Source organism: Aspergillus tanneri, assembly GCF_003426965.1.
Source record: "Aspergillus tanneri strain NIH1004 chromosome Unknown AapTan_7_pilon_pilon_pilon, whole genome shotgun sequence".
NCBI classification, from domain to species: Eukaryota; Fungi; Ascomycota; class Eurotiomycetes; order Eurotiales; family Aspergillaceae; genus Aspergillus; species Aspergillus tanneri.
The window spans coordinates 4,108,115-4,132,792 of record NW_022984634.1 but is presented as its reverse complement, the minus strand read 5'-3'; the positions used below and the strand labels follow the sequence as shown (position 1 = coordinate 4,132,792).

The 24,678-nt window shown below is 47.6% G+C and overlaps 6 protein-coding genes across 6 annotated transcripts; 4 read left to right on the top strand and 2 right to left on the bottom strand.

The window, feature by feature from the left end:
• Positions 1-910: 910 nt before the first annotated feature.
• Positions 911-2,097, top strand: preB (alpha-factor pheromone receptor STE2; the record flags this gene model as incomplete). Its single annotated transcript, XM_033572585.1, has 2 exons — positions 911-1,667; positions 1,730-2,097. The coding sequence occupies 2 exons, from the start codon at positions 911-913 to the stop codon at positions 2,095-2,097; spliced, it is 1,125 nt and encodes a 374-aa protein (XP_033425900.1).
• Positions 2,098-2,643: 546 nt separating this feature from the next.
• On the bottom strand, positions 2,644-4,954 carry sly1 (syntaxin-binding protein; the record flags this gene model as incomplete). Its single annotated transcript, XM_033572584.1, has 4 exons — positions 2,644-4,124; positions 4,183-4,565; positions 4,627-4,852; positions 4,915-4,954. 4 exons carry the CDS (start codon positions 4,952-4,954, stop codon positions 2,644-2,646), a joined length of 2,130 nt encoding a protein of 709 aa, XP_033425899.1.
• A 1,446-nt stretch (positions 4,955-6,400) lies between these two features.
• ATNIH1004_007970 (uncharacterized protein) lies at positions 6,401-10,762 on the top strand (the record flags this gene model as incomplete). The annotated part of the gene is made up of 10 exons (XM_033572583.1): positions 6,401-7,048; positions 7,100-7,272; positions 7,341-7,456; positions 7,513-8,026; positions 8,475-8,577; positions 8,629-9,176; positions 9,236-9,639; positions 9,691-9,932; positions 9,997-10,611; positions 10,670-10,762. The coding sequence occupies 10 exons, from the start codon at positions 6,401-6,403 to the stop codon at positions 10,760-10,762; spliced, it is 3,456 nt and encodes a 1,151-aa protein (XP_033425898.1).
• A 4,385-nt stretch (positions 10,763-15,147) lies between these two features.
• On the bottom strand, positions 15,148-16,201 carry MAD2 (spindle checkpoint protein MAD2; the record flags this gene model as incomplete). The annotated part of the gene is made up of 8 exons (XM_033572582.1): positions 15,148-15,439; positions 15,504-15,577; positions 15,626-15,771; positions 15,817-15,845; positions 15,903-15,941; positions 15,997-16,022; positions 16,074-16,099; positions 16,153-16,201. The coding sequence occupies 8 exons, from the start codon at positions 16,199-16,201 to the stop codon at positions 15,148-15,150; spliced, it is 681 nt and encodes a 226-aa protein (XP_033425897.1).
• A 262-nt stretch (positions 16,202-16,463) lies between these two features.
• GUF1 (GTPase GUF1) lies at positions 16,464-18,517 on the top strand (the record flags this gene model as incomplete). Its single annotated transcript, XM_033572581.1, has 2 exons — positions 16,464-17,200; positions 17,254-18,517. The coding sequence occupies 2 exons, from the start codon at positions 16,464-16,466 to the stop codon at positions 18,515-18,517; spliced, it is 2,001 nt and encodes a 666-aa protein (XP_033425896.1).
• Positions 18,518-18,961: 444 nt separating this feature from the next.
• ATNIH1004_007967 (DNA-directed RNA polymerase III core subunit RPO31) lies at positions 18,962-23,409 on the top strand (the record flags this gene model as incomplete). Its single annotated transcript, XM_033572580.1, has 2 exons — positions 18,962-19,056; positions 19,152-23,409. The coding sequence occupies 2 exons, from the start codon at positions 18,962-18,964 to the stop codon at positions 23,407-23,409; spliced, it is 4,353 nt and encodes a 1,450-aa protein (XP_033425895.1).
• Between the last annotated feature and the right edge of the window lie 1,269 nt (positions 23,410-24,678).

Here is a 24,678-nt window from a genome sequence, read left to right as displayed (position 1 = left end):
GCCTCCAGAGGAGACGAGGTGCTTTTCAATACGTCCACATCATTATAGGTATGCTCCTGGATTGCCAGATGCTGATCGGTCAACATTCGTGGAAAATAGCGACGAGCTCAAGAAGCCCACAAGAGTACCATTCCCTTTCTCCTGGATTTTCTCGCAATTGAAACCATCAGTCCTAGGTTCTATTGCCAAACCAGCCAAAACTGTATTACAACGTTGACTCTAGGACCACTTATTCCCAAGCCATGGTAGGCTTGGTGGTACTCTGGCGGATGCAGACAGGAGAAGGCCAGTAGCTTCAGATTTGTCTGCGCTTCTAAATATTCACCTCAGTTTACCTTAGGGGCAATACGAGAAACCCCAAAGGACAAATACAGAAGTGATTCACCATGTCTAATTAATCATGATGTCATTTTCCAGCGGTGGTGGGAATTAACTTCTTCAGCTTTGCGCCATTGCCGGGGCTCCCGTCTTGATATTGTTCTTGCCGAGCAGCTTCATATTGTTGGTCTCAATCGCCACAATCCAGTCTCAGATTCCATTGTCGACCAGCCAGACAAAGTCACGATCATCACTTTGTCTCAAGCCCCCTTTGTTACTACTATTGTTACACCTGCCCCAGGGCTTGCCATGTATATTGTTTGTTTCGTGTGTTGCGTGCCCGGATGCAGAGGTAGATGGGCAGTCAATGTTGACGCCCACATGGATTCTCTTCACCTCGAATCGCTTTCATCTTGTTCAACTCTCTTATATAAACTCTCTTCTCTTCGATATGCGACCCTCCATCCCGACCAAAGCAAACAGTTTTGTCTAGAACTTCTCTCCTAGCCACGCGACATTTCCGAACGTTGCACAACGTATCTTCATCAATCTACGTCTTTTCTCCCTCGCTCCCTTCCACATTTGATCCAGAATGGCAAATATGAGCTCGCCTTTCGACCCGTTCAAGCAGAACCTCACTTTCCACTATGGCGACGGGACTCCATTTGTGGTCTCTGTTGAAGACATAGATATCGGACTACTCCAATACAGCATCCGCTGCTGTATCAACTATGGAGCTCAGCTCGGCGCTTCTATTGCTATTTTCATTATCCTTCTGTTGCTCACTAGACCCGAGAAGCGTGGCTCTGTGGTCTTCTCCCTTAATGCGGCCGCGTTGCTGCTTAATATCGGTCGTATGATCTGCCAGGTGGCTTACTTCTCCGGGGCTTTCGTGCGCGTGTACCCGTACTTCGCAGGCGACTTCTCTAGAGTGCCAAAATCTGCTTACGTCGGTTCCATCATGGGGGTGATTTTCCCTGCCCTCCAGCTGTTCTGCATCGAAGGGTCATTGCTGCTCCAGGTGCAAGTCGTTTGCGCGAATCTCCGTCGTCATTACCGCCACGCCCTGCTGGTCGCTCTGGGCGTCGTTGCCCTCCTGGCATTGGGATTCCGGATGACGTTGATGGTGCTAAACGCAGAGCTCGTCATGCATACCAATGTTCCATTTTCCATCAACTGGCTGGAAAGCGCCTCCAATATCACTCTTACAATCAGCATCTGTATCTTCTGTGCTGTCTTCGTCACCAAACTGGGCTTCGCCATCCACCTGCGCCGCAGACTTGGAGCCAGAGACTTTGGCCCGATGAAAGTGATCTTCATCATGGGTTGTCAGACGTTGGTGATTCCCGGTATGTCTCTCCATATCTCCCCACCCGGGGAAAAAAAAAAGAACTTGCTAATAGTATTATAGCGTTCTTCTCAATCCTTCAATATGCAGTCGTCGTCCCCGAACTATCCTCCAACGTATTGACTCTTGTCACCCTGTCCTTGCCTCTCTCTGCCATCTGGGCCAGCACCACCCTCTCCCAATCCAATACGTCTGATTCTAACCATCGCCCCAACATCTGGAATGGCCTCACTTTCCACAGAAAGCAGATATCGTCGCTGACAACGTCATCTGGAAAACCAAGCACTACATTCTGCTATGCCGACCAGACGTCCCCCAAGCAAATCCAGCAGCATCAGCCGGTGCAGGATCCGGAACAAGGCTATGGGATCTCCATCGAGCACGATATTTCGGTTCAAAGTTACCGGAAGGATCAGCAATGCAGCCTGTAGCTGGTCAACTTGTACTGTACTGTACACTAGGGAAGAAAGGACGGCAGCTGGTATGGCAAGGCGGACTGCAGTGTGTGAATGCCATTTAGGGCGGCTTGTTACTTCCTTCTCCTTCTGCCTCTACTTAGGATTTGATGATCTTGCATTTTGCATTTACTCCCTGGAACAGCATTTCGCATTAATTTCCCTTTGTATTTGGTTTGCATAGCACGGTTTATAGCATTTGAATGGTGATGTATCCTAGCTACAGTCGGGCTTAGACATAGCTAATTGGAATCGGATTTACGTTCTAATGGAATGCTGATATTCTCTCCTGGCGGTTGCGCTGTCCTATGTTACGTAGATTGTTGTGCTAGATGTGGCCATGCTACTAGTAGGTATTATTAGGTTCGACAACTATGGTAGAAAGTAGAACATTGGAAATCACTATTGGATAATCACGTTACGCATGCACAATCCAGAGAATCACGTTAGATTCGAGAATGCATTAATTATAAATCTGGAGACAAATTCTATTTATTTTATAACACGACTACCATAGAAAATTCAACTTTCTCGACCCAGTTTGGCCAATGACTCTTCAAGGAACTCATTTGCGTTCATCAAGTCCGTACTGCCATATACAACCCTGCGTCTAGGGACACTCATAGACCCAGCACTTGGACGGTTGCCGACTCCTGCGCCATCATAGCCCGGTTGTCCACTTGTCTGAGCCACCCAGTCCTGCAAGTTGCCGTATTCGTCCATGCTACCTCCGCCAACAGTAAATACAATCGCCTCATTGAACGCTTGTCGACGCTGTCCGAAGGTGGCTCCAGTTCCTGGACCTGCGCTGGCGCCGGAAGTCTGCGCATTGCGGGTTGAGGACGCAGGTGGCATGGCACCGCGGGCATTAGCGCTACGAGGGTCGAAGTAAAGGTAGTTTTCGGTTTTGGCAATTGCGGAACTAGACGCTGAGGCTGGGTCCATGATAGACTCGGTGATCTTGGTTAGGGTCAAGTCCTTGTTCACAGGAAGGAAGTTCTTGACGCCAGATATAAGTGAGTCAAAATTAGCTCCCAAAGCACCAGACGTGATGCGATCGGTCAGTCGGTTCGACAGTGACGAAAAGCCACGGAAAATATCAGATGATTGTTGCTGCGGTGCGGCCGTTGTCATCATCGTCATGCGGGTAATTTCCCGGACCTGTTTGACATAGGCTAAAGGGCTGAAGTCATTGACTCCCGCTCGCGTGAGAGCTTCCTCGAACTGACTCATGTCTGTGCGAGACAATTCGGTCTCCGTGCTCAGAAACCAGATGAGGAAAAGCCGAAGCTTGTCCAATGGCTCGTTGCCTTTCGCAGAATCATTGATCAGCTCCATGATCTGAGTCTTAGATTGCTTGGTAATATTTTCCTCCAGCTCAAAGAAGTTGTCGAGTTGGCGATCTTTGATGCCTTTCAGGAGAGCTGTTGCGATATTCATGTGCATATCTAAGACGGCTTTACGCTCCCGCAACTCCGGGAGAAGGGTGATGGCAGCCTTCAGGTGCTGCGCAGAGGCGCTTGTATCATTCTGAAGGTCTTCGATTGAGGAGGCACCCGTCTTTCGGGTGATTTCATTTGCATCCTCCTTGTATCGAGTGAGTTCAGCATCGATGTCTTCTGCCACCTGGGGGAATGGAGCTCCGGCGTTGCGCTTCCAGAAGAAGTCATTGCTGTTGAGGTCATATGCTTTTTTTGTGACTCCTCTCGATGGGTTCGACTCATCCACTGGTGTTTCTATCGTGATTCGATTGAGACGCATTTGAAGAACATCTTGGACCAAAGATTGGTACGTCCATGAATGCGACAGCATCGGAACTAAATCCACATTGCGGTCGACGATGATCAGAACAGGTCGCGACGAAGGCACTCCAGGAGTGGATTTCCTATTAGAGAATAGATTGTCTTTTGAGTTTAGAATGTGATCCCGGAGTTTTCGGTCAAGTTTAGTCGCTATTAGTTCTGCAGCACCGCCTTTGGGGCAGCGTATGATTGGGATGGAGCCTGTTCAGATCACAGCACGTCAGAAAACTGGGCCCTCGCAAGAGCAACGGTCACATACCCATAGTAACGCTCACGCTAAACAGCCCGCTCACAATTTTATCCACAATTGCATCGAGGTCCTCGTCACTTGTTTGCGCACTATTGATTTTCCAGTAGGCATCGTTACCAAGGCCGAGGCTAAAGAGGTCGGGCTCAGCGACAATGAAGTTCAGATATTGGTCAAAAACCTGGGCGATATGCTCCGATGAACCTGTCGACACAATCTGGGAGGCGAAATCCTCGAGAAGCGGCCGGGGTACGGAGGACAAGAAGTTCACATAAGCAGGGGTGTAGAGGCCTTGGGACAAGTCTTTCGTAATCGCCTGAATATTTGCAGGAGTAGGTTCAAGGAGATAAACGACCGGGACATCAGGAATGGGGTATCGAGTGGAATTGATGTTTCTTTGGGGAAGAGAAGCTCGTTAGTCGGTTTGCAGAATGTTGGGATGGAAACAGCCCGTACAGATGGATCGTAACACCCCACGCTCGTAGATCATTGACACGGAGAACGCTACTGATAACGTCCCGCCCCATGTTGTCAAAGACCAGCACTTTCCAGATTGGATCGCCATCTTCATTCAATATCGGTGTCGATTGAGAGACAAGGCCCTGTGCGGAGACCTCATGGGATGAGCCATCTTCTGCAGTTTTCGGGTCGTGGTTCAAATTGAGGATCTTTTGGATAGAGGCTAGAAAACTGTCAGCATCGGCGACTGCCTTCCTGGACTTGGATGATATATAGAGAACCTACCGACCTGGCGGTCCCGTAGAGACATTGGATGCGATCCCATGATCAGTCTAAGCGTGCGCAGCGGTATAGTAGTATTCACAACGATGGCCTGACTCGGGCCAGATTCATGACATGTAATTCGATACACCAGTTTTTTTTTTTGAAATGAGCTAGACACGTTAAGGATTCATTAGAAAGGGGTTACGGCGGAATACAATATGCGCAGGTAGGGCTGTGTCAAGACGATCCAGGCTGTAACTATCTACTCTCCACCTGGCATCCTGAGAAGCTTCCCGATTGATGGCTGACATAATCCCGCCCCCTTTGTGGTGCAAAACAGACAAAGCAGAGCTCACGTGCCCTGCCCCTAACTGAGGCACCAGCAGAGCAGCCGCCCAACCGAGCTTTTCAGTCTCACCACCCTCCAACTACGCCCTCCCCCCCCCCCTTCCCTTCCGACATCCTCGTAAAGCGAATGACTATGCTGCATAACTGTCACTTAGAGTGGTTCTTTGTATGAGAACCTCTTCTTTTCATCTTTTAAGGCAGAACTTAGGTGAAGAAACAGAAGAAGAAAAAACGAAGTTCCACAGGGCAGCTATCTCAGCTATCCTGCGAACGGAAGAAAAAGAGCCAGATCAGGTGGATAGAGGATCAAAGAAGACGAACAAAAGGGGTATATTGGAAAACAAGCAGACAAAGAAAGAGAAAGCAAGAAGCAAAGAGAAGAGAACCGGGGATCGCAAAGGGAGAAGTGACAAGTTTTATCTTACGTCTATTATACAGAGTACTTGGGTCGATGTATTCGAAGGGTTGACCAGCTTCAAGTTGCATCAAGAGCGGGTTCTTTTTTCTTTTCTTTTCATTTTTTTCTTAAGAAAAAAAAAAGGCCTAAAGCAAAAACCAGGTCCCAGCTGGGACGTTACTTGCAGGGCTTCTCTTAAGGTACTACCACTACTCTCTCAGGCACAAAGAAGGCAGAAAAAGGCCCAAGACAAAAAATAACGCTGCCAATATTTCTTACTGCCTAACCTAAGAAGAGCCTATCCACCTCCTTTCCACGCGACAGGAGAACGGAGGACCAATCTGTTCTTGTTATCGTGATACAGTCCCTCTTCCAACGGAACACACGCACACCATCAGCCATCCTGCTGGTGACTTACGGCTGGGAAGAATCATACCGCTCTCCCTCTCCGCCTATCAGCATCGACGCTCCTGGCTGACAAATCCAGATCCGGTCGCTGATTCGCCATCGGGATTCTTAGGAGGGTCCATCCAATAGGGGGTGCTCAATTTCCCCCACTCAGGGACTTTGGCCCAAACACTGCTCGCTGGCCTGGGCACCTTACTCTTCTTGGCAATTAACTCTGGCACGTGGGTGCATGTGACCTGTACCGTTTAACGCTTCATACGTACTACTACTACCTACTACCATCACCACCTTATACATCTATTCACTGCTTCCAAGGGTGAACCTCGTACCGGAGGGGCCACAGTAAACGGCAGCATGGAGCAGTCATCGCCGCAGAATCTCATTCGCGGCCTGCCCCGTGCTCCTGTAAATCCCGGCTCGTTCCCCCCCGAGTATTGGAATCATCTGGATTCATTATACCCTGACTCGGATCAACATGCAGCGCATCCACCACCACAACAACGGCTGCAACCAGAGCCGCAGCCGTCGCAGCCACAGCAACCGATTGGTATTAGTTGGGACCATCCAGTCTTCAGTCAACAACACTCTCAGCAAACAACTCCATTGCCCCCCCAACAGGAGCCTGGCCATGGCATATATCCTTCATCCACGCCTCAGTCGTGGCGAACCACATCTCTGCATCAACAACCGATAATGCCGTCAGCTCCCCAGGGGTTTGCGATGCCCGCTCAGTACCGGCAGGTACCTCAATACCCCCAGGGACAAATGCCATTTGGCTCGCGACCTCTGGCTCCGTCGGATAACTCTGCCTTCCAAACATTCTCGGTTCCTCGTAACTATTTTGGCCAACAGCATTTATCTATCCCGGACACATTTTCTCAGTCACCTACTCCGCAAGCCGCTCAGGCACAATCATCGCAATCAGTCCCGTATCAGCCTGTTGGACACTCTCACGCGATCAATCCTTACAACCTATCAACTGCATTTCCGGATGAGAACTCGGTAGGAGCCTTGGTATCTTTCCTAGAAGGTTATTAGACTAACAGCTTGAAGCATTCGTCACTGAACCTCGCCAGTGAATTTGCTGAGCCTGTCCCGAATGTGACTGATCATCAGACCATTAACCCCCAATTCCTTGATACAGCGCAGGCCACTAACCAACATCCATCGTTCACTAATTTCCTTTATGTAAATCCAGCCGACTTCGAGCCCCATGAGGACCCAAAGTACGTTTTTTTCTGACGCTGACCTTGCCATTCAATTCGCCCGTAGCCTTTCTCACTGTTCTTGTTAGGGTATTTGACTTTTACCGAAATGATCTGCAATTGCAGTCAGTTCTGCCACCTGCCGTTAACAATCACGACGCTGTTGTGCGCCACCAGAACTTTGACATTCTGGCACCGACAAATGGTATTTCTTGCACCATTTCGGTCCCTCTCCTTTCTAGCAGATACTAATGTGACTAGGTCAAAAACCGTCGGCCGTTCCTATGCCAGTTAAGGGAGCTGAAACTCGGAAAAAGCAGCCTGGTATAAAGAAGCAGACCAAGAAAACTGTGACTAAATTTCCTAGTAAGAAAGCGGATGGAAAATTATCGGCGTCCTCGAGCTCCTCGAGTGAGACCGATGATTCAGATCTTGAAATTGAACAAGCCCCCGAAGAGCCATCTCCTATTCCATTAACTCGTCCCACTGAGCCTGAAGCAGCTGCGAACTATGACGTTCTTCGAGCTGTGTGGTCTCCGCGTAATAGGCGACCTAATGTGGACAAAGTCAAGAGTGCACTAGTTGCATTTAAAGATGTTGTCAAAACTGTAAGGGATGCGTGGAAAGACAAGACCCAAGCTATGAAAGCCGCAGAGAACAAGGGTGACAATGATAAAGCTGCACGGCTTAAGCAAGATGCTGCTCTTCAGCGTCGCCTGATGGACGTGGTTGTCAGTACCGCGTTGGACAAAGGCCACCCAATGATTATTGAGAAGTATGTCTTATTTCATTTTCTTTGCCTGTTCCTTCCCCTTACTACTACGATCCTGGCATATCGTTGGCGTGGCCATAGAAGTCAGAAACGAATTGAGAGCCTCTCCCATATAATTCCCCTAAGTGAACGCTTTTAAGTAAGGGTGATTTTTATTTCACACCCAGGGATCATGCACTTCTAGTTGCGTCCTAAAAATAACAAATGGAAAATGAAAAAAGAAAAGAAAAAATGAGGGGGAGAGGAAGCCCATTAGGTACACTTGAAAGTTTGGTGTATTAAGGGATGCTAGTATGCCCACATAGTCAATTATCATGGGAATTTTGCTACATCTGCGACACATAAATGATTGTGTACCGACCATGGTGCTGTGGCGTTTCTTGTTCCAACTTTGTCATTGAGTGAGAGTTTATCATATTAGATTCCGACAGGCTAATGCAAGGTCTTCTAGGTTGGGTGAGCATCCAATGGCCGTGGCTGCCATGTATTCATTTTTGCTAGATCGGCACCAAGCTTCTGACATTGATGGATCATTCACTCTGAACATTCTTAAGGTGAGCCACGGAACGACCCAATCTGCAATGATTACTAATATTCCTGTCCAGCTGCTTTCCCGCTTTACCACAGTGGATGAGGATGTCCTTCAGAAAACGAATGTTGCCAAACTATTGCCTAGATTCGTCAAGAAGGGTGGTCCAACAGCTAAGGACCTGGCACAGAGGATATTGGACAATGCTGCCGCATTCACCAAACGGAAGCGGGAAATCACGAAGCCAGTATCAAAGGAAGGGTCGCTTAATAAACAGCCCAGTACCTCTGATACGACTCCCTCGGAGGGCCAACGTACCGAGGCAAGTGGAGCTAAAAGGCAGCGAGAAACTGACAGTAACGTATTGCCCGCTACGAAACGAATGGTTGTTACATCAAATATCAAAAATCCCCCGAAACCAAATGTCACCACTGCGAATGGCACTGTTAAAAAGCCCCAGGAGGCGTCTGCGGCAAATCCATCTCGTCCCAAAGCCAACATTGTCGCACCTAAGCCTACTAATCTCTTTGGGAGTTTGAGCTCAGCTTCGAAAAGACCCGGTACTTCCAATGCGGAGAGAGCTGCTGCGGCGGCGGCGGCGGCGGCGGAGGCGTCTAAGAGCAGGTATGAAAGCTGTTTGGTTGCCTCTGAGTGATGCGAGATCTAGTACTAACTTCAGAAAGCGCATCCGCCGAAAAGAAAGAGCCTCAGACCGCTCCCCCGAGACCAGCTTACTCTTTTGGTGACTTAATGGCAGACCTCAATAAGCAGAAAGATCCTGTACCTTCCAAGCCTGCTGAAGATATGCCCCCTGAGACCGAGGAAGAACGGAAGAAAAGACTTCGAAAGGAGGCACGACGAAAGCTGCGCGTCAGCTGGAAACCTGATAATAAGCTGGTTGAAGTTCGCACTTTTACACACGACCCTGAGGAGGAACTTCACCTAGGTGACCATGCACAGCATGAAGTGGGAGATGTGAAAGGAGAAGGTAGTGTGCTCAAACTTCATAGAGATCTTGACGAGCTGGACGACGATGAAGATGGTGGAGTCCGAGAAGAATCCTTGCTTGATTACTACGAACCGACCGGTACGCCATCATTTGTCACTGGGTTAATTGCTTTTATACTAATTGGTCTAGCTATCGACGATGTGTATATTTCACCTGAAGATCGCACCAGAAACTTTTTGAAACGCTGTGGCACCCAGAAGCCTAACAGTCCAGAGAAGCAGGCACAAGAGCATAGAGAAGCCACCACACTCATGGTGTTTTATACTTCTCCAGCAGAGATACCACCATCACCGAAGGAGCCGCCTCCACCAAGCGATGAGGAAATAGTGCCGGAAGTGGTTAATTTTGGAGAATTTCCTGATTATGTGAAGGTATTTCCACCTGTCATTGCCGTGTCGTATTCACATGCTGACGTTTCCCCCCCCTTTGGCGCAGGCTCGACAAGAGCGATACTACTCGATGATCAACCCTAAACCTGCCCCCTCGGCTCAACTGAGTGCACAAAGTAATCAATTTGACATTTCAAACTTATTGAAGATCATTCAAAATGCTCCTCAACAGCAACAGTCGGCTCCGTCGCCAGCACCTCAGCCAGCACCTCAGCCAGCACCACAGGGGCCGATGTCTGACCTTGAGCGAACAATCAGCATGTTTCGTCAACAGCAACAGCAACAGCAGCAGACTCCACAGCATCCACAGTCGCAGATGCTCCATATACCTCAGTTTCCTTCGGCTTCCCAACCACCTGCTACACCGGGCCTTGATTTCCAAAAGATATTGGCTGTCATCAATGCCCAGAAACAGATGCAACAGCCACCTGTAAAGCCGCAGCCTCAGCCATCACAGCCAAGCATTGCACCGAACCTTGCTGCCATCATATCCCAGCTTACCAACTCTAACCCATCAGCGGGCCCGAACATTTCTCAGCAGCCAAATACTTACGAAGACCCTGAACGCAAACGCATGCGCGAAGGAAATGGGTATGACGGACCTGATGAGGATAGTTATGGTCAAGCTAAGCGTAATAGGCCTAGTACCGCCAAGAAACACGTACGTTATTAGTGTTATTCTCTATCTTTTTCGTCTCGTTCCTAATGCCGTACAACAGCCCAAAGCCGGATTGGTTCCTTGCCGGTACTGGTCCGAAGGAAAGTGCGCAAAAGGTGACGACTGCACTTTTCGCCACGATCCTCTGAATTAGTTGCCTCCCCTATTTTTTTAATTTCTTTTTTAATCCCTTCTCTTTACACACTTTCTGATACCCCTGTACCCTTTCATTCTCATATTAGTTGGGCATGAAATCATGTATTACCATATCCTTGCATCTGCAAATACTGTTCGATGTTGTTGATAATGCGTTCTACTGGCGGAATACTGGCGTTTGTTGTACTGACGAGGGAGTCTTTGTTCGGTATTGGCCATCATAGCGTTGTTTTTGAAAGCATTCTATACATCGGTTGTCCTAGGGAGTTATATGATGCTTTCAACTTGTCACTTTCTCTTTCTACTGGCAGAGTACTGCACCGAGGAAATTTCCATAGGACAGGCAGATATGTATTAAAAATGGATGTGTATACATCGCGATTCCATTGACGTACCCCTGTGTTCTACTTCCGTAATCCCATAGCAATCATAATTAGTTAAGAGGACGCCGACAAAGCAAGCGAGAAGTCCAAGCGTTTGCGCCTGAAAGATGTCCGTATTTGCGTCCATGCCATGGAGACACAGAACACGCATTTTGATCTGGTCATGTGGGATAAAGAGATCCAAATAGAACGATTAGGGCAAATCAAACCGATATGACACTACTGTACAAAGCGCGAGTCATCACTCCAAACCTCGGAGACAGCATGACGCCCGTGAAAGATTCCCGACCATGACTGACATGATTAACCCTTTTTCTACCTTTATGTCAAGCGGGGTCTCGGCCTACTCACTGAGCCATTGGAATGTAACCCCAGAACGGTGGCGAACTACGGCGCAGATAGATGCCCGTTGAGCTGCTCGGCCAATGAGAATATCAGAATTGCGGAGAATTAACAGCGATCCTGTCCAACTAGTTCTTCTCACTAGACAAAACCCCATGACCCCTTCAAATCCGTGAGTCATTGCTCCATTGACATCGTATGTAGGATGATAAAAGTCGAAATGAAGTTCACTGACGCTTGAAATGAAGTTCACTGACGCTGAAATTTTGAGACGAAGGCTCCGGACAGACGGACCCAAGCCCGATAAGAGAGGATCCCGCAATATGGCCATTGTTGTTGACTCTGCTCAGTCTGTGTATGGACTTGATGCTGTCCATGATGGATAATTCCATCGTGTCGACCTCCATTTACACTATTGCCTTGGAGTTTAGCTCGGACATTTCAAGGAATCGGAAGCTTTGGCCTATACACTCTTACACTCATCATCGCGTTGGAACTCAGTACCCCCAAGACCTGGTTGGTGATTTCAGGATTGGTGGGTGCGACGATTGCTATGACGAGTTCTTGGGCCTATCTTGGGTAGTGTCTTGACTGAGTACGCGACCTGGAGGTGGATTTTCTAGATCAAGTTGTACCCTGAATCATCGTAGATCATGGGAATCTGCTAGTGAACGAGAATAGTGTCCCCTGCGGCTTTCTTCCGATGGTCATCTTCGCCATCGCATGGGCCAAAAACCGCCGGATCAGACAACTCGGAAGAGGTTCGCCCAATTTGATGTCGTTGGAAGTATTTTACTACTTGCTGGGTCGGCGTTGACCGTTCTTGGACTGCATGAAGAAGGCACAGAAACTTATGCATGGGATAGCCCTGTGGTGACTGCTACCCTGGTCGTGGGCTGTCTCTGCTAGGTTGCCGTCTTCCTTTGGTCATTTATGATATATTATTACGGCTCACTAAGATGGGTTTTTAGTGGTCAAATGGGTTTGTCTAGATCAGAGTTTGGTAGTCATTTGGGAGGGGGGGGGGGGGGGGGGGGGGGGGGGGGGGGGGGGGGGGGGGGGGATCTATAGGGAAAAGAAAAGAGACTACCAAGTGGAACAGCTGAAAAAATTAGATTCTAATTAAGTTCTGGAAACGAATTCAGAGTAGATAACCTCTATAGAGAGAGTGGATATGTACATTTGAAAATGCCTCGGCAGGAGATATTAAAGGTCTTACTTTATTTCTCTCATTATTTTGTTTAATATCATAGTCTAGCTATTTTCAATTCTACTATATCAACCATGCGTATACTTTGCTTTCGCGGCCATTGCATTTCGTCCACCTTCTTGGAGACCAACTAAGCGGAACCCTGCATACGTCAGAGGCTTGCTAAACGGAGGCCTATCTGGAATATCATAGTAGCATGTAGGTGGAAAATAAGGCCACATACTATCTAAACCTCTAGGGATAGATCTTTCCAAAGAAGCAGGCTATGATTCAAGACACCCCATTTCTGAGCATTTTAAAACTTCTATAGAACGTATTGTATAGCATATCTAGATTATTGTACAAGCCCACATGCATTAAAATTTATGGCGTGTATAGGGACATGTCTACTAACAGTAGGGGTTAGTCTTTCTATACTTGAGTCTTGCACAGAATACTACATACTGGGTGTCTAAGCTTGTTGATCGGCAGTAAAGGCGAGGGATTGTTTTACATCAAAAAGGAAAAGCATAAAAGAACGGAAAAACTGGCACGAGACACATGTACTTCCATTGCTTTGCTGTATACCTGCTAAGTCGAGGTTCGGACATGGTACTATAGCCCCAGCGCTGTGATCTACATGCTATCCTCGGGATTATCAGAATATAATTGGACTATTGTATCCCAATACCTCAACCCACTTTCCAGCTTGTCCTTGAGGTCAAGGCTCCGAACCGATGACCAGCCACCCGAACGTGTTCAGCGACGAATATCCAGTCAATATTGCGTGTGATAATTATCTCTCTGATTTGTCCGGTTTCCCTTGTCGCTGCACTGGGCCTTTTGCCAAGGGGTTGGGTTGATTCAATGCACTTGTTGAATTTTTCTACATCAATCTCTTGTCTCCTTTAGAAATGTTGGTATTGGTCTAAAAGGTGGTGAAACAATGGACAATCGGCTAATGTTGTATATGGCCGTCCTTATGTTCAATCAAAATGAGTTCTAAGGTGTATAACTAACTTGTAAATTAGTTAACTTATAAAAATGTTTATGTAACATACCAGTGCCGTCAAATCCACTTCTAATTTTCTGCTCCTCTCCTGACTCCATTCATCACATGCTAGGCGCCATATTCATATTCTTAATATACATTACTGTTCGTGTAATTAATCATTCTATTGACCCACTGTTAAGCAATAGTTTCAAAAATGACGAGCCTCGAACTTAGCCTGAAGCAATGCAACCATCTTATCATTGTCTGCTGTCACGCAATATATACCGGGGGACCAACCAACGGGATTGAAGAGAACGAATGGTAAGAAACCATGTCCATAACACATGTCCACTCTGGATCTCATATCTGCGGATGATCCGCCTGACACAGACGCTATAACTAATATACCATACTCATATAGGCTTATAGAGCCCTTCCAGAAGGGAGAAACCCCAACGTACACAGCACATGTTAAAGCGGGTCTCCAGGCTCTGGCAGATGATCCATATAGTCTACTTGTATTTTCTGGGTATGCGTGATATGCGTTCGACAGGTCCAATGGCTAATAAATGCAACAGGGGAGTCACGAAAAGTGAATATACTAGTCTGGCTGAGGGAGAGTCTTATCTTGTATGGCATCCCCAATTCTCTTTGATGCCCATAACTAGACTGGTGGTGGAAATCTACTTCAATATCAAAAAAAAAGGAACCTGAATTCACTAATATTAAATTAAATGCAGAACCTCGCAAGGGATAACAATTTCTTCTCCTTCGCGAGCAGAATCAACCGCGCCCAGGTCATCACCGAGACTAATGCTGCGGATTCATATCAAAACCTACTATTTTCGTTTCTTCGATTTAGATTATATACTGGATCTTATCCGAGAAGGATTACTGTTGTGACACATGAGTTCAAGAAGAAGCGGTTTATGGAGTACCATTTTCCGGCTGTCGGATTAGCTCCTATTCCTGCTACTGCGGGAGGGCAAGATTGTCGGGGAGTTAGTTGTGAGCGGGAATTTATTGGCATAAATCCTCCCGAGGAAGTGACATCTGTAGCGTCATTGATAATAGGGGAAGAGAAGAGAGGGATTGGACTCTGGAAGGAAGATCGATATGGTGTGAAAACGGAGTTGGCGGGAAAGAGGGTCAAACGAGGATGGACTCAAGAACAACAGAAAGAGTTCCTTAATGTGGGGTTGGAGCCGATCGTCGAAGAATTGGTGTGCTGGGATGGGGGCAAGAGTGGAAATCAATGGTTTACAAAAATGAATCAGTTGCCCTGGCACAGTGAGTGAAAACAGGGAGTGAGAGGATCCGTTTTCATTAGTCGTTATAGATAGCAGCCTATTCTGAAATAACATAAAGTACACGAGTCCCCGAGATTAACGCAAATACACGATAGTGGCTGTCATGGGCCTCGTATTCTGAACGCCTCCATATGAAACTCCCTCCAAGCAGCGGTAGATCAATACTCAGTCAGCAAGGCGGTAGCTGACGAGTGTTTCCACTCTGTGGTTATTTGTGCTGAAACTTCTAAGCTGTACTTTCTCCGCGTTCTTGATCTCTTTGGCGTCACTGTCACCCCATTCGACTGGCACTTCCGAGTCTGCGTCTGCGTATACTAGAACGTTAAAGGTGCAGTCCCCATCCAGAACCGGAAGAAATGTAATAGAGGCAGTTATCTGTCGGAAGATAGCTTGGATTTCATCTTGTATCTCTTTATCGGTTTTTTCAACCGTCTCTTCGGCTTGAGCGCCCGCGTCTCTGTGGAGAGTCAAACCACAATTAGACTAGTATTTCCATGAGACTTCACCGGGGGGGGACGTACACTGGCCTAGCATTTTCCTTATCGCCAACTGTCCGGGATGATTTGGTCTTGCTGTGCTTTCCGTAGATTTGAACCTGAACCCCATTAATAATTGTGAAAACAAAAAAGATTGGTTTGTTTACGTCAAACTGCCATCTCTCTACATGTTCTCCAGTTTCCTTGTCTGTTACTACTACCACGAGCTTGGAAATTTTGCCTCCCAGCATCCATTTGTTCAACTGCGACATGATCTTCTTAATGTAGGCTTTGACTTGATCGTCGGACGTGACTGGGCACATTAGCCGGGAGGATGGAGAGGCGGAGGTTGACTAACCAAGCATATTGAGACCATATTTTTTGACCCTATATCATAATAAGTCAAGATACTTTTGATGGAATTCCATACACGAAGGAACTTACGTCGTAAAATCCTCTGGAGGGTAGACTCCTCGCTGAAATCTGAAGGAGTAATTTCATGAGAACAGTCGACATGACTGCAATGACATCAACTTACAGGATGGAGTTGATAGAGTACTCAAACTACAAACATCAGTGTATTTCTTGAGATGATAGTAAGGGTTTATTACTCACAAACTCGGCCACAAGCTTCGCCGACCCTGCTGGAGGAGTGAGCTTTTTGACTGACATCACCAACGGCACTGTGCCTTACCTTTTAAGGACAACTTGTGAACCTTGGACTTGTCTTTCGTCGATGACATGGTTATTTCGTTTAAAGAACACCTAAATTGTTGATGCTGGATATGCCTCAATGCGTAAAAAGTCGTCGTGGGTGGAAAAAGAGGGAGCTTTGTTTACTCCGACAGTCGCCGCAGCAATGACCGCCCACCAATTGATTTCTCCGCAAAGCCGCACTTTTTTTTTTTTTTGCCCGCCAAAATGAGCTCCGTCAGTTGTCATCGACATCGCGTGTGAACCGACCCAGACAAGTCCCATCATTCCCATGCCATTGCAACACTCCCGATGCGAGGATGCCTGCATTTAGCCCGATGGCTGAGCGCGGCGCCGAAATGCCCAGCTATGAGCTCTCAAAAGGCGCCATCCTCCCTCTTTTGCCAATCTCGTCTTTTTACTAGCTCCGTCATTTACCAAGCGGCGCGGACTAGGTCACCTGCCATCAAACCCACCTCCGATCTTGAAAATAGAATTGCGGACATTCCGATCGACCGATACCGTAACTTTTGCATAGTTGCCCATGTCGACCATGGCAAGAGCACACTCTCTGACCGACTGTTGGAACTGACCGGTACCATCGAGCCAGGAGCCAATAAGCAGGTGTTGGATAAACTTGACGTCGAACGGGAACGCGGTATCACTGTAAAGGCGCAGACATGTACTATGATCTACAATCACAATGGAGAAGACTATTTGTTGCACCTTGTTGATACTCCTGGTCATGTTGATTTCCGTGCGGAGGTTTCACGCAGTTATGCCAGTTGTGGAGGAGCGTTACTCCTGGTCGATGCCAGCCAAGGTATCCAGGCGCAGACAGTCGCAAACTTCTATCTGGCTTTTGCTCAAGGCTTGGAGTTAATTCCCGTCATTAACAAGGTGGACCTGCCATCTGCGGATCCGGAGCGGGCTCTCGAGCAAATGAAGCATTCGTTCGAGATTGACACGGACAACGCAGTGATGGTCTCAGCCAAGACGGGTCTCAATGTGCAACGGCTGCTTCCTACAGTGGTGGAGAAGATCCCAGCGTATGTCGTATTTGTTCTTGACTATGTGTGCCCAAAGCTAACGATTCACCTAGCCCTGTCGGCGATTTAAAGAAGCCGTTACGGATGCTCCTTGTCGATTCCTGGTACGATTCATACAAAGGCGTTATTTGTCTCGTCCGTGTCTTTGATGGTGAAATCCGAGCTGGCGACCATATCGTATCCTTCGCAACAGGCATCAAATACTACGTGGGTGAAGTTGGCATCATGTACCCGACCGAAACCCCACAGACAGTTCTTCGTGCCGGCCAAGTAGGATACATCTTCTTTAATCCAGGCATGAAACGCAGCAAGGAAGCCAAGATTGGGGATACATACACGAAGGTCGGGTCAGAAAAGGTTGTGGAGCCCCTTCCTGGTTTCGAAGAACCAAAGTCTATGGTGTTTGTGGCGGCGTATCCCATTGATGCGGACCATTTCGAGCACCTCGAGGACAGTATCAACCAGCTTGTGCTCAACGACAGGAGCATCACAGTGCAAAAGGAGTCCTCCGAGGCTCTCGGCGCGGGGTTTCGGTTAGGGTTTCTGGGAACCTTGCATTGCTCAGTGTTTGAGGATCGTCTACGGCAGGAGCATGGTGCTAGTATCATTATCACTCCCCCCTCTGTACCCGTGAAGGTACTTTGGAAGGATGGCACGGAAGAAACCATTACGAGTCCCGCTAAATTCCCCGATGAGGATGACGTGCGCACTAAGATAGCACAGATTAAGGAGCCGTACGTTCTGGCTACCTTGACCTTCCCGGACGAATACCTCGGAAAGGTGATTGAGCTCTGTGAATCCAACCGAGGAGAACAGCTGAGCCTTGAGTATTTCACATCGACCCAGGTCATCCTCAAATATAAACTGCCTTTAGCACAGTTAGTCGATGACTTCTTTGGAAAGCTCAAGGGATCTACCAAAGGATATGCCTCTCTGGATTATGAAGAGTGCGACTGGCAACCGAGCTCTATTGTGAAGTTACAACTGCTGGTCAACAAGGCTCCTGTCGATGCTGTTGCGAGGATTGTCCATTTCAGTCAAGTGGAAAGACTTGGAAGACAATGGGTGACCAAATTCAAGGAGCACGTCGACAGACAGCTATTTGAGATCGTCATCCAAGCTGCCGTTGGACGCAAGGTGGTGGCACGAGAGACGGTGAAACCTTATAGAAAAGATGTCCTCGCCAAGCTTCACGCAAGCGACGTCAGTCGACGAAGGAAACTGCTGGAGAAGCAGAAGGAAGGACGGAAGAGGCTGCGGGCTGTTGGAAACGTGGTGATTGAACACAAGGCATTCCAGGCTTTTCTGGCCAAGTAGAGGCCAGGGCTGATCTGTATAGTGTACTATATACCAGCGCATGTTGTTATTGGATTCTATTCTTGTATTATTTTCAATATAATGTATAATAGATGCGTGATTGTCCTATATTCTATTCCTCTATATCATTCGTAGCTGTAGTAGTTACCGTATGCGGACTGGTGCGCTACTGTCACGTGACTTGATGGGGCGCGGAGGGGTGTGACATGCTCCGTTTGATTTGCCTGCAAAAAAGTTCGTCGCCGACCCCGCCGCCAGTCTTGCAGTCTCTCTGTTTTATTTATATTTTTTTTTTTTTTAGGCAACAGTGGTCCGTCATTGTCTTCTAAACTAGCATAGCTTCTGTCTATCTGGTTGTGCATTGCTGAGCGCATTCACCTTAAAGAATCCAGACCAGTTCATCTAATTTTGAACTCCTGCCATGTTCAAGCTTTAACGAGTGAGATGCAACCTCCGGAAGGTGTGCAGGTCGACCTGGGCAAGGCCCAGGTCATCGACCGTGTTCCGAAAGTTATCAAGGAGCTGAAATTTGGTGTACTGTAAGGGCTGACTTGATTCTCCCCGGTGGATTCGCGATCTATCGCTCTCTGTGTGCACGTGTGGATGACTGGCTAACTGGATGTGTCATACTTAGATCTAACGATGACATTGTCAGCCAAGGCGTGGTGGAGGTTTCCGACCGCAAGTTCTTCGACCTCGATCATGACAGATCGGTAATCCCCCATGGACCTCTCGATGCGCGTATGGGTATTTCTAGTAAAACTGCAACTTGCCAAACTTGCGGTGGCGCCCTTCAGGTCTGCAACGGACATTTCGGTCATGTCAAGCTCGTCTTACCGTCGTTCCATGTCGGATATTTCAAGCGAGTTATTACGATCTTGCAAGAAATTTGCAAAGAATGTTCACATATTTTGCTTCCCGAAGCAGAGCGCCGCACCTACCTCCGAGAGATGCGTCGGCCAGGGCTGGATAATTTGCGACGGTTGCAGATTGCGAAACGGATCAATGAGCGCTGTCGCAAGACCAGAAACTGTGGAGTGTGCGGTGCTGTGAATGGTGTTGTAAAGAAGGCTGGAAATAGTGCACTGAAAATTACGCATGATAAATTTCGTGCTTTCAACGCATCGGCCTCGGTGAAGAAGATCCCGCCTCCCAGTAAGATTGTATTCGACCGGTCATTTGATGAAGCAAGGAGCCACAATGCCGAGGTGGAGAAGCATTACAAAAAGGCACAGGATGATCTGAATGCTCTTCGCGTTCTGAATCTTTTTAAGAAAATCTCGGATACGGATTGCGAGTTGCTGGGTTTGAACCCGAAGGAAGCACGGCCGGAAATGTTTCTGTGGCAGTATATTCCCGCACCTCCCGTTTGTATTCGTCCCTCCGTCGGTCAAGATGCGGCGTCCACCGAAGATGACTTGACTGCCAAACTGGGTGATATTATCCAGAGCAACATCAATCTCAAGAACGCGCTGTTGAAGGGGGCGCCAGTACAGACAATCATGGAATGCTGGGATTACATGCAGCTTCAGATAGCGGTCTACATCAACAGTGACGTCCCTGGACTTAATAAAGCGGATTTGGGAAAACCCATTCGAGGGTTTGTTCAGCGACTAAAGGGAAAGCAAGGGCGATTCCGTGGTAATCTATCAGGAAAACGTGTCGACTTCTCAGGTCGAACTGTTATTTCCCCCGACCCTAATTTACGGGTCGATGAAGTTGCTGTCCCTATTCTGGTGGCAAAAAATATGACATACCCCGAGGTTGTCACTAGATACAGCAAGGAGAAATTGCAGCAGAGGGTGCGAAATGGTACGAAGAAGTGGCCGGGAGCAAACTACATCACGAAGAAGGGCTCGACCTTCAAGCTCTTCCTCAAATACGGAAATCTGAACATGATAGCGGACCAGCTGCAGGAAGGGGATGTTATCGAGCGTCATCTGGAGGATGGCGATATTGTCCTTTTCAATCGACAACCTTCTCTGCACAAACTGAGTATTCTATCTCACTTTGCCAAAGTCCGTCCACACCGTACCTTCCGGCTAAACGAATGTGCTTGCAATCCGTACAATGCGGATTTTGATGGAGATGAAATGAACTTACACGTTCCCCAGACGGAAGAAGCGAGGGCTGAAGCGATGGAATTGATGGGTGTAAAGAACAACCTGGCAACGCCTAAGAACGGCGAGCCGATTATTTCCGCCATTCAGGATTTCATTAGTGCTGCCTACATTATGAGCAGCAAGGATAATTTCTTTGATCGACGCTCATTCACGCAGCTGTGTCTTTACATGCTTGGGCCTGAAACTCGATTTGACCTTCCTCCGCCTTCGGTACTCAAGCCTCAGATGCTCTGGACTGGAAAGCAGGTTTTCAACATCCTTATGCACCCCAACAAAGATGACCCCGTTCTGGTCAACTTAGACGCTGCGTGCAAGCAGTTCAAGGCTCCCAAGGATGGTACCCCGAGGGACTTGGATGATAAAGATAGTTGGCTTGTTATTCGTAACTCTGAAGTCATGTGTGGTATGATGGATAAATCCACAGTGGGCTCTGGAAAGAAGGACAATATTTTCTACGTCATGCTGAGAGATTACGGCCCAGCGGCAGCTGCTGAGGGAATGAATCGTCTTTCGAGACTATCCGCGCGTTGGTTTACGAATATGGGCTTCTCTATTGGCATTACGGATGTATATCCTAGTGAAAAACTCTTAAAATCGAAGCACGACCTCGTCGAGACAGCGTATGCGCAATGTGACGAAGTCATTGCTAAATATAAGGCCGGGACCCTGGAAAAGTACCCGGGATGCGACGAACTGCAAACCATGGAAAATCAGATTTCTGGTATCCTCAGTAAAGTCCGTCAACAGGCCGGAGACGAATGTATTGATCAGCTGAGCAAGTACAATTCTCCTCTGATCATGGCTACGTCCGGATCCAAAGGCTCCAGTATCAACGTGTCGCAGATGGTTGCTCTTGTTGGTCAGCAAATTATTGGTGGTCAGCGTGTGCAGGACGGGTTCCAAGATCGAACTTTACCTCACTTCCCAAAGAATGCTCGTCAGCCCCCGTCGAAGGGTTTCGTCCGCAATAGCTTCTTCTCGGGACTGGAGCCGACGGAATTCATTTTCCATGCCATGTCCGGTCGTGAGGGTCTAGTCGATACAGCTGTCAAAACAGCCGAGACTGGCTACATGTCTCGTCGTTTGATGAAATCTTTGGAGGATCTCTCTACTAGATATGACGACACAGTGCGAAACTCATCTTCTAGTATAGTCCAATTCCAATACGGAGACGATAAGCTGGATCCTGTGGATATGGAAGGTAAAGCCAAGCCTGTCCATTTCGACCGGACCTTCACTCATGCCGAATCTACAACATATGACAACGATGAGCGGAGTTTATTACCGGCCGAGATCATGGAAGTTTGCGAGGAGATGCTGTCTAAGGAGCGCGCTAAGCTCGTTCGGAAAGACCTAATGGGTACTGAACTTGGCTACATGGATCGATCTGACCATGGAATAGATCAGTTCGAGAGCGCTCGAGATTTCCTCGAATCCATCCAGCAATATGTTGCGACAAAGGCAGATAAGCTGATCTCTCGAGGTGGTGACATCGATCCTTCCGATGAGAGAAGTCAGCAGGGCTTGAACCATACTGGAAAGTTGACTGAGAAGACACTTCGGGCGTTCGTTTCTGCTTGTTTAATGAAGTATAAGAAGGCCCAAGTCGAATCTGGCCATGCGGTGGGTGCAGTTGGTGCCCAGTCCATCGGCGAACCAGGAACTCAAATGACATTGAAGACTTTCCATTTTGCTGGTGTCGCAGGTATGAGTATTACTCAGGGTGTTCCCCGTATCAAAGAAATTATCAATGCCTCCAAGGAGATCAGTACACCCGTGGTTTCATGTGAGCTTGTTACCAAGGATAGTATTATCGCAGCCCGAATTGTCAAAGGACGTATCGAGAAGACATATCTCCGGGATATCATTCATTATGTCCGAGAAACATGGACCGGGAAGGAGGCGTACATTACTGTTAAAATCAACTGGAAGACGATCCAAGATCTGGCTCTTGAGCTGAATATTAGGACTATACTGAATGCCATCAAGAGCCATAGACGCTTTAAGGCCGACGACCTCAAATTCCGAAACTCACGGTCACATATCCATATCCATATGGACTTGGACCCCGCCAGCAAAACAGGTCTTTCGAAGACTGAAATTGCGTCAACCAGTGCCGATCCTTTCCTTCGTCTGAAACATCTTAAGCGTATGCTTCCCGGCATTCAGGTACTTGGCCATCCGCAGGCCTACCGTGCGATTATCCGAACCGATGATACTTCCACCACCAATACGCTTCTCGTGGAAGGCTATGGTCTTCGGGATTGCATGACAACACTTGGTGTTGATGGTCTTCGCACGTCTACCAACAACGTGATGGAGATGCGCGAGGTGCTTGGTATTGAAGCTGCCCGGACAACTATCACCCAGGAAATCAGCGAAGTCATGAAGGATATGGATATTGATCCTCGACATATGCAGCTTCTTGCTGATGTCATGACATACAAGGGTGATGTTTTGGGTATTACGCGCTTTGGGCTTGCCAAGATGCGCGATTCTGTTCTCCAGCTCGCGTCTTTCGAGAAGACAGCGGACCATCTCTTCGATGCCGGCGGTGCCGGCCGCACGGATCTCATCGAAGGTGTCTCCGAATGTATTATCATGGGCAAGACCATGTCTATCGGTACCGGTGCAATGGAGGTGGTCCGGAAGATGAACTTCTTTGAGGGTCAGATAGGAGCAAGAAAGACGATTTTCGAAGACACTTGGACCAGCATCGAAAATCTCGAGACGACCAAAGGAAAGAGGCGAGCCCGGCCTTGCATCTAACCCCGGAAAAGCAGTGAATTGGCTGGCTGTTTGATATGTTCTATCAGCAGAACATAGAACAGACAAAAAACAATTTTTAAAAAAAAAAAAAAAAAATTCGCATAATATGGCGTTGGATGCATTGGCTTTTTGATATATATTTTGAGTACCTACTGTTTTGTGCATTAGCGATACTGAAGGTAGTGTGGATGGTATACCGTTCTTGTACTATTGATTATGTGTTAGTGCTAGCAATGTATGAGTCCAACGATGATTGATATTCGATAATGGTTCGTAGTAAATAATCTTTTTACCTTTGCGTATGAGACGGACATTGAAATTTATCTAAAGAAACAAACTTCATTCCCAGTCGCTAGAATAGAAGTCTGCATCATGTATTAAAGGAGCCAGAACTTCGCAATAATACGCCAATTGAGGAAACCGCTTCTCTTATCTTGTATAATAAGCATGACTATGCATCAATGACAGAAAAGATCTGCCCTACATCTAACAGCCACCCAATAACCAACATCCCACTCATTCGTGACATCTACTTCGCAAGCCAAACTCCCATCAAAACCATTCTCGACAAACAGCAACCTTTATAATGACACTCTGCCAGGTCTGCGACTCCGTCTCTATAGGTAGGAGTGAAACCTCGAAACTAGAAGAATACAGCAAACTTCTCTCAAAAGTAGAATCAGGCTGTGAAAACTGTCACTTCTTTTAGTACAATCCTCCAAACTTCCTCGACATGGGAGGGCAGACTAGATGAATTACCCGGAAGGATTGTATTTCATGAGAGTCTTCGATTACAAGCTAAGAAACCGACCGCTCTCGATTATTACTGTTACTCCTTGGATGACCTGAATCTCGATGTCCGTGTCCGGAGGGTCAAGAACGTGCGTTGTATACATTGTATCGCAAAACGAGCAGATAGTAGAACTGGTTTGCTGATAGTGCCTTAGATGAAGAATTCGACGCTCTCCGTCCGTGCCTGTCAATCCGTTGGATGAGCAATGTCTAAATCAGATCCGGTCATGGGCATCAGTGTGCTCAGGGCATACAAACTGTTCAAGACCAAAGCCGGTGGCTCTTCCTAGAGCAGTAATAGAAATCCCTAGCGACGAAAAGGAATCACCTCGAGTCTGCCTATCGAATGGGAAGTTAGGCTCCTATGTTGTATTGAGCTATTGCTCCGGTAATGCTCCATCGCTGTCCGTTGCGAGAAGTACCAGATTCCCCACCACAATAGATCATAATACTATGCCGAAAACCGTGACAGACGCT